This window comes from Terrapene carolina, unplaced genomic scaffold, assembly GCF_002925995.2.
Source record: "Terrapene carolina triunguis isolate 2854851 unplaced genomic scaffold, T_m_triunguis-2.0 Scaffold62, whole genome shotgun sequence".
In the NCBI taxonomy this organism is placed as follows: Eukaryota; Metazoa; Chordata; order Testudines; family Emydidae; genus Terrapene; species Terrapene triunguis.
In genome coordinates this window covers 39,782,159-39,791,892 of record NW_020664413.1, presented here as the reverse complement: position 1 = coordinate 39,791,892, position 9,734 = coordinate 39,782,159, and the positions used below count along the sequence as shown (strand labels likewise).

Sequence of the window (9,734 nt, the reverse complement as noted above, 5' to 3'; positions counted from 1 at the left end):
GTCTCTGTACACAGAGAGCTGTTACCCTTCCCTTCATAGTTATGACAGCAATGTTTCTAGGATAGACAACGCTGATATTTAATTTTTTTAAATGGCTAATAATGAAAATGCTTCCTAAAACACAAATAAAGAGTGTTATGAAAGGAGAACTTGGGAGTATTCTTCTCTACAGCCTCAGTAGCTGGGGCTTGGGATGGAAAGTGAGTCCCAATACTGAGAATCAGAAGGTTCTTTTCTCTCAGATGCTGTGCTACCCTTCTCTAATTTATAGAATCTAATGAAGCAAATAAGGACAGTAACCTTGAAGGGATTTTGCTGCCAGTGCAATCTCTGAAAAAAATCAAAAGGGAAACACCTGCTTAGGAACTTGGAAAATAAAACAGATCTCTTAACTGATACAGTGGTATCAATTGATCAGAAATTTGGAGCAATGAACACTTTATAAATGAGGATTTTAAAAAATGCAGTCATGGCTTCCTAATTTAGCATTCTTAAAATTTTGGTTTAATACAGTGGCTAAAGATAATTCAGGACTTCACTTTAAATATTGGAGAAGTGGTAGTCGGAGTTCAGGATTACCTGATGAAGATTGATGAGATTGGTTCAATAATGTGTACAGGTAGCTAATAAAAAGAGGTTTTAGAATTGAATTCAGTGATGGAGGTCATTGTAGAGAGACTTAGTAACATTATTTGTTGAGTCCAGTTTGTGTGTGCTCAGTGCTGTAGAGGACCATTGTTGTCCTACCAGGTAGCAGGTGAAATGCCTGAAGATGTACCAGAGGGTGGAGCAAGAAGTGATGAATCCAAATCCAGTAGTGGATCTTCCCCTTCCATTACTGTTACTACAGTCAATTTTTCCCCAGCTGTCTGGCTTGTGGTTCTTGCCGACACACTCAGGGCCCAACTGATTGGCTAACGCCGAATATGGCAATCTGACCAGGGGAAAATTTATTCCTGAGACCCTGGGGAGTTTTAGCCTTCCTCTGCAGCATAGGGCATATGTAATTTGCTGATTTAAACTAGAGTGGATTGAAGTTGTTAATCATGATATGAGGACTTGAGTAACTAAACCAAAGGTTATGGGTCTATTACAGGAGTGGGTGGGTTTAGTTTCTATAGCTTACAATGTGCAGGAGGTCAGACTAGATGATCATGATGGTCCCTTCTGGCCTGGAAGTAGGCTGTGCTGCACATGCATGTGTGGCTAACTTAGCTGCATGGGGTGGAATTTTCAAAAACACTCAGGGCTAGCCTACACTGGCAGCGCTTTAATGTGGCTTGTGTAGTCGTGGAAGAGCACTGGGAGAGAGCTCTCCCAGCGCTCTAAAAAAACCACCGCCACAAGGGGCACGGCTCCCAGTGCTGCGGCACTGTTTCCACTGGTGCTTTACAGTGCTGAAACTTGCTGCGCTCATGGGGGTGTTTTTTCACACCCCTGAGCGAGAAAGTTGCAGCGTTGTAAATTACCAGTGTAGACAAGCCCTCAGTGCTGGCCTAACTGCTCTGCCCCTGAAATCAATAATAAAGCTCCCATTGAGTTCAGTGAGAGTAGAGTTAAGCCAATGCTGAATGCTTCTGAAAATCCCACCCATAGTGAACATGTATATCTTGTCAGGCGCACACTGAATGAAGCCGGGTTCCACAGGACCAGAGCAAAGCAAAGCAAAATGAGCAAAGGGAGCTTGACCAGCACCATTCACTCCTCTTATTCAATAATCTAGTGACTCCGTTGTATTATTTTTTTAAAATTTTTTAAAAAAACTCTTACATGAAATAAAAAATATATAAAATAGAAACCTGAGAAATTCCATTTAACCTACAAAAACAAAACATTTAAAAGCAAGAAAATGTCTTGTTACGAACCTAAAAGTTTCCACTGCCTGCATGATGATATGCAGATACATTCTAATCAAGCACAGAGAATACTTCAAAAAGAACAGGAGTACTTGTGGCACCTTAGAGACTAACAAATTTATTAGAGCATAAGCTTTCGTGGGCTACAACCCACTTCTTCGGATGCATATAGAGTGAAACATATATTGAGGAGATATATATACACACACATACAGAGAGCATGAACAGGTGGGAGTTGTCTTACCAACTCTGAGAGGCCAATTAAGTAAGAGGAAAAAAAACTTTTGAAGTGATAATCAAGATGGCTCAGTACATCATCATAGGGCCTAATCACATCAGCCATACCATCAGGGGCTCGTTCACCTGCACATCTACCAGTGTGATATATGCCATCATGTGCCAGCAATGCCCCTCTGCCATGTACATTGGCCAAACCGGACAGTCTCTACGCAAAAGAATTAATGGACACAAATCTGACATCAGGAATCATAATACTCAAAAACCAGTGGGAGAACACTTTAACCTGTCTGGCCATTCTATGACAGACCTGCGGGTGGCTATCTTAAAACAGAAAACTTCAAAAACAGACTCCAACGAAAGACTGCTGAGCTGGAATTGATATGCAAACTAGACACAATCAACAAAGGATTAAATAAAGACTGGGAATGGCTGAGCCATTACAAATCTATCTCCCCTTGTAAGTATTTTCACACTTGCTTCTTATCAAACTGTCTGTACTGAGCCATCTTGATTATCACTTCAAAAGTTTTTTTTCTCTTACTTAATTGGCCTCTCAGAGTTGGTAAGACAACTCCCACCTGTTCATGCTCTCTGTATGTGTGTGCATATATACAGACTAACACGACTGCTACTCTGAAACCAGAGAATACTTCTTTCATCACAACACCAACGGCTTTAACTCTGACTTAAAATAAATACTGTCTTCAGTAATAAGCTCAAATATAAACCCAGCACAACCCTTTTTGAAGAGTATATATTGACATATACACGCATAACTTATGACACTCATTAGTCCCAAAACAAGTCCATAGACACATCATTTTTTCCAAAAAGGCATTGTTACAGTTTTCCTTGCTCTCCGTGTCAGGTTTTTTCCAAAAAGGCATTGTTACAGTTTTCCTTGCTCTCCGTGTCAGGTTAGTCTTAGCTGCTCCACCTTGTGGCCATAGACCATATTGACTGCTCAGCAGAGTGGCTGAGTTAGCTGCCGCAAGCCAACTGCTAGCCAGGAATGCAGTTGTGCAGCTACTGGAAGAGCAGAAGGAATTCCCACATGTAGTGAGAAACTGGTCTGGTGTCTACTCAAAAATCAAGGGATCCACAGATGTGGATTTCACAGGTTTTAAGAGCTAGTTGCAGGAAGGGCTGTACGTACCTTGTGATTTTTAGAAAAAACAACTAACCAAGTTTAATCCTCTGGAGAGTTTGTATTTTTCAAGGCTGTCTTTGCAAGGAAAAGAGCTGTAAACTCACTGAAAAAATAAACTAAAGATGAGGTTAGCTTTGGTGTGTTAAAACAGTCAAAATTAAAAACCCCTGGAGGTTTCTGGCTGTAGCTCCTCCGGGCCTCACCCACCCACCCGGGCAGTTACAAGATGACTGATGAAAAGAGAGTGATATGGCAGCTTGTATTTTATGTTCAGCCAAGTTAACAGTAATTCATCTCAGTGTCATCCCCAAGAGCTCAGTTGCTATATATGGCAGTATAGTGGGGCAGCGTTGCAGATTCCAGTCCTGGGTGGGGGTTGTCCATATCAGAGTGGAAAGTACAGTAGAGAGTCAGTCAGGGAGGTCTGCATAGTGTCTGAGAGCTCTGGAGCTGAGGTGACAGCTTGGACTGGTCAGAACCCTTAGTTAGGATTTTATTTCACGACAAGCAAACACTGAGATGACATGAGATGACATGGTCTGATCTTTCATGTAAGCAAATCCACATTCCGGGGACTAGGGGGCAAGGAATTGGAACACTGCACCCTCTGGCCTCAACCCATAGCAAGCTCTGTGTCCCTGTAGCAGATTGCCCTAGTAGCAGCAGGCTTGACCTTGATCCCACCAGCACCAGCATGACACCTATCACCAACAATGAGGTTCTGTAAAGATGCATGGGTCTGTTTGTGTAGAGCACTTTGTGGGATCAGCACCTTCGTTTGGTGATTAACACAAATGATGAAAATGCCTCCGTGCCTGGCAGCATTGAATGTCACCGTGCAGGATGCCCTTTCACCTCTGCCCCAAATTAGCTCAAGCTGGGGGACATTGTGTGGGGAACCAATAAAATGTAAGAAGAGGTATAAATTAAGTAAAGGGGTGGCAGCTGTGTCATTTTTCTTTCAATCTTTTGTTTGCTTTTGTCCTTTCCTTTTATTTTCCTGTCCATTTTCTTCTCTTCCCTTTATCAATTCTCTTTTATTGCCTTGCAAGCCAGAGAAGCCCATGGCTTCCTTCTTACTGACAATCTTTTCCGTACCTTGTTCCCTCTCTCCTTCCTGCTTCCTTCCTTGTCAGTGACTGTGCTAGGTGACCTTCCCCAGCAAAAAGTTTTAAAAAACGGGGCCTTTTATCAGGAAGTGGCTGCCCCAGGGTAACTTATTAATGGGAATTTCCAACTTCAAAAGTGAAGGCAATTAACTTCTCCTGCTAAATACCTTGATTGCCTATATTGGATTCCCACTTCTGACTATTGGTACATCAGGCAGCGGGGATCGATTAAACATACATGGCCCATTCAGCATTTGGACACAGGAGTACCCCATCACCCAAATGGCTCACTAATTTGAAAATATAGCAAAAGAACCCTCTGCCCAGTGCTGGAGCAATGGAAGAGGGTTACCAGGATAATTCCTATGGCGCAGGGAGCATGGAGAGATCCAGAATAGGGAGTAATAATAAGCATAGGATTCTTACTGCAGCATAATCTAAGGTTTACGTCTCTGATTCTCACCTGGCAGGGTATAAGCAGGTCTCCTCGATGTCAGACTATATCTGATGAGAGTGCAGTCAAGAGTCTTTGTAAAAAGTCAAGAGGCATTATTTCCTATGCCCAAAATTTGATCTTCCAGATTTTTCTTCTATGTTTATAGAATCCATAGACCTAACTCACTATTTAATGGTTTAGTGCAAAGATCAATCTTCCTTCCTGAGAGGAAAAAAATTAAAGTTTGCAGCTCATAAGCAACTCTACAATAATGAACAAGTGTCCATGTAATGGAGGAAGTATAACCTGAGCAAGGAATCTCATTTAACTGATTTCACTTTCAGGTTACCAGGGAATAGTTACATCTTTTTAAGATTATGACAATAACCCTTTGAGTGTCCTTTTTAATAGCAGCAGTCATCTATCTTGAAGTAAAATTGAGCATTTTTTTCTAGTTAAAAGCAACATTTATGTTTTGAAAGAATCCGATTTGGGGGGAACTAAAATGTTGCAATGAGTGTTATTTAAATAAATAAATAAAAAATACAGAGGAAAAATACAGTTCAATTTCAGCCCAAATGATATGTAAAGGAATTATGTTAGTTGTTTACTTAATGAAGAAGACCCTTGCTGGTGCAACAACTATTAGAGAGAGAAAGGTAACTGTCCAAATGAAAATTACTACTAAAAAAAATAAGGAAATGAAAAATACTAATGAACTATAAGTTTCTAATATGGAGAGTCAGAGATACTTTGAGATTGCTTTAGTAGATTTCATATTGGAACCCTTAAAAGTACTACCAGGAGTCCTTAACAGCAGTGAGGGGGGGAAAGGCTTTATTTTAAACACTGGTATTTTTGTTGGCACCAGGTAGAATAAACCTTCCTGTCTGTTAGCTTTTATAGGCACAGAATTCCAAAGGCTACTCTGAGGGTCTGTACTTCCCTTTCTGGTAACCCCAGCATATGAATTTAGTTGTAACATTGCCTTAATATGACTGCCAGTGGGATGTTGAAAGCATTTCAGTCTGCACACTTATATCCTAAGTATAACTAAGAACTAACTAAGAAAGTTGCCAACACAGTGGTCCAGTCCTGACCAATCTGTAAAGCAGAATTGTTAAGGGCTATGAGTCCCCAGTGTGGCAAGCTAACCAATGATGCATCAGAGCACCTCTATTTGTAATATTTATTAATACTACAGGTTATAAAAAGCCCTCAAATCAAATTTGGAAACTACATTAAACAGAAGAAGTCAGAGACTAACTTACCACTATTTTTCCACATATTGCACTTTATATAAAGTAGGGTGAAAACACTGGAGAAAACCCTTTGCAGAACCCTCTATTATGCACTCAGGTATTTCAAAAAACTGACCATAATAACAGCTAGCTCATAGAGCTTTTAATCGTAGATCTCATTATACCCATTTTACAGGGAGACTTGCAGGTTGTATTCAAGCGGCAATCATGCTGCGTCTTTCCCCTAGCTCTGCCTTTCCCTCTGTGCAGGGACAGACCTTTGTCTCCCACTTTTCCTCCTAAGTGCTGTTCCTAGTGTTCCCCAGCCAGAGGAGCGCTCCTCTCATTCACAAATGTACAGAAAGAACCACAGACAGCTGGAGAGACTGAGAAACCCTCACTCTCCAAAGCTCTTCAGAGCTGGTACACTGGCTTCCACACAATCATTTGTCTATTGCATTAGTCTGACTACAAGCTTCTGTGATGCGAGAGGCCCCAGAGCATGGTTTTTACACTGACCAGAGTGCCTCTACCGGCTCCTTTCTCTCTGTGTGTAGTTTTTGCAAGTAGAACAGCTCTTTGCTAGTGCAACAGAGAAACTAGCTGTGGGGAAAGAAATTTAGAAAATTGTGAACCTGGAGTAGCCATTGTTAAGGTGACCTGTAAAACACCATCTCATTCAAATCCATCATCACTCGGGGCTTGTCTACACTGGCAATTTACAGCACTGTAACTTTCTCGCTCAGGGGTGTGAAAAAACACCGCCCTGAGCTCAGCAAGTTTCAGCGCTGTAAAGCGCCAGTGTAGACAGTGCACCTGAGTGATGATGGGTTTGAATGAGATGGTGTTTGAATGAGAGAGCTACCAGCACTGGTAGCTATGCCCTCGTGGAGGTGTAGACTAGCCCTCAGTCTGGTGAAAGGAATTAATATATTGCTTCCCCTTTTATTTAGTTAGTAGAACCGGAATCGCCACAAAACACTGTGGTGCATTAAGTGTACAATGATAATGAACTTTATATTCATAAACCATAGGGTAACTTAAAAGATCCTACATTATTGAGTAGATTAGGGCCCTTCTAGCTGATCTCAGATTAATCTGTCATTATGGTGAATTTTTAATAGGTTATATGTAAAAAATATGAAGACTTAAATTTCAAAATGACAGGGGAAGAATCTCAGTGGCTGAAGATTCAGGTGTCTGATTAAAAAGAAAGTAAACTGAAATTTAGAAATAAAAGCATGGCCATCAGGCTAACTTTCCCTTCCGTCGTCATGGAGAACAGTAGAGTAATCCGATTACTTCTCCGGGTTATATCCTTAATGGTATGGTAACCTGGTCACATTACAGGCCAAAAGTATGTCACTTGGGAATGTGTCCTTCCTGGCCATAGCATGAGTGGAGGTATCATTGTGTCAGTTCTGGACAGTGAAAGTATCAGTGCAAACCACTATTTTCATATAAGTCGTGGCTTGTATTTTTGATGAATATTTTAGAAACGGAAACCCCATTTGTAGTAGGAGGCAGAAATCAGATATGCTCTTAATAATCTCCCGGCAATTTAGGCTAATAAAGTGCTTCACTGCTAATAAAGTGAGGGTTTTAGAGTGTGATAACTAATACACAATAGCTATCTTGCTGCAAAATCCTAGTAGAGACAAGCTCCCTTTAGATTTAACTGCAAGGTAGCTATAGAGTGTAAGGCCAGAAGAGACCATTAGATCATCTAGTCCAGGGGTGGGCAAACTTTCTGGCCCGAGGGCCACATCGGGGAATAGAAATTATATGGCGGGCCATGAATGCTCACAAAATTGGGGTTGGGGTGCAGGAGGGGGTGCAGGCTCTAGGGTGGGGCTGGGGATGAGGCGTTTGGGCTGTAGGAGGGGGCTCTGGGCTGGGACTGGGGGGGGAGGGCGGGAGGTGGATCAGGGGTGCGGGAAGGGGTGCTGATTCCGGCTGGGGGTGCGGGCTCTGGGGTGGGGCTGGGATGAGAGGTTTGGGGTGCAGGAGGGTGCTCCGGGCTGAGATCGAGGGGTTTGGAGAGTGGGAGGAGGATCGAGGTTGGGGTGTGGGGAGAGGCTCAGGGGTGCAGGCTCCGAGCGGTGCTTACCTCAAGCGGCTCCCGGAAGCAGTGGTATGTCCCTTCTCCGGCTCCTGTGCAGAGGAGCAGCCAGGCGGCTCTGCACGCTGCCCCATCCGCAGGAACCGCCCCTGCAGCTCCCATTGGAGCGTTTAGGACCCAGAGCAAGGCCATGCCGTGGCTTGTGGCCAGAGCGGGACTGAGCCACGTGGTGCAGGCAGAGAACAGGAGAAACCAAGCTGCCACCAGTGCCCAATGGGGAAAATCTTCCTCTGCAGGTGAGGACAATACTATAGCCACACTCATGGTTAGCTGTGGTTGGCGGGATTACATTTTGGGAATGTTTGAAAGTTTTTCTTTTTTAGTAGTCTAAAACAACATTATAACATATTACTTTGTATTTCTTCTTCAGTCCTACTTCAGACTGTGTCCAGAATGTGTCTCAATTTTCAGGACCTGTTCCAACTTCCCAGTTGGTTGTATTAATTAAAAAAAAGTATCTTGTCTTCTTGTAAACCTTTTCAGACTCTGACCACTTGAGGAAGTTGCTGGTGAAGTTGACAGTAAGTCAGATAAGCACACCTAGTGACAAACTGCCTGCTTCTTCCACCCCAAGCCCAGGAGGAATGGAACAAAAGAAACAAGAAATAAGTGAGGTCTCTGAGCAGGGATGATTTCAGATCAATTTTTTCAGAATGTTTTTCATAGTGGAAATTTTGGCTTTTTGTTCCAATTCAAAACTTTTTTTTTTTTTTTAATTCAGAATTTCCCTCAGACAGAAATTCTGGTTTCTGACCTGCTGTGATTGTTACTTTGTGCTCCTCCTCCCTGCATCCATCTGTTGTCTCTTATATTTTACTTAGATTGTAAACTCTTTGAAGCGGAGACCATCCTTTTGCTAGTTGTACGGACCCTATCACAGTGGAGCCCTAGCTCTGTTCAGTACTATAATACAAATAATGTATAATACAATCTGCTTTTGGTTGAGGGTATTAAGCCTGAATTTTATTTGTATTGAGGTAACATTCAGAGGCCTCAGGTATGGGTTTGGGACCCCTTTGTGCTGAACATTGTAGTAAAGACTGTCCCTGCCCCCAAAGAACTTACAGTCTAAGGCCTGGTCTACACTAACACCCCAATTCGATCTAAGGTACGCAACTTCAGCTACGTGAATAACGTAGCTGAAATCGATATACCTTAGTTCGAATTTACCGCGGTTCAGACGCGGTCCACACGCGGCAGGCAGGCTCCCCCGTCGACTCCGCGGTACTCCTCTCGCTGAGGTGGAGTACCGCAGTCGATGGCGAGCACTTCCTGGTTCGACTTATCGCGTCCAGACCAGACAGGCCAGGTAGTGTAGACCTGGCCTAAGCATATGAAAACATGTGGGGGAAGAAGGCAGAGGAGTGTAACAGGCACAGCTGTGTTTGATATATTAGGTATGCTTAGACTGCTGCTTATGACCTAGCCATTGCTGAATGCTCTGTAGATGCATTAGCAGTAAAGCACAAATTGGATAAATTTTTAAATTGCTCTTCTGCTGTACAACCATTGCAAATCCTCCAGTGCTGTAAACTGAGCAAGATTAAATTCTATGTACATCAAATGTCCACAAGATGGCA

General features: G+C 42.7%; 1 protein-coding gene across 7 annotated transcripts in view; it reads left to right on the top strand.

The window, feature by feature from the left end:
- CHN1 (chimerin 1) overlaps positions 1-9,734 on the top strand; it is a 154,058-nt gene that overhangs the window by 7,379 nt on the left and 136,945 nt on the right. The window contains exon 2 of one of the 7 annotated variants that reach the window (XM_026647583.2): positions 8,638-8,675. The exons of the other annotated variants lie outside the window; for them this stretch is intronic. Coding sequence (XP_026503368.1) covers positions 8,638-8,675 — 38 coding nt within the window. The remainder of the gene's footprint in view (positions 1-8,637; positions 8,676-9,734) is intronic. 7 annotated transcript variants of the gene reach the window in all.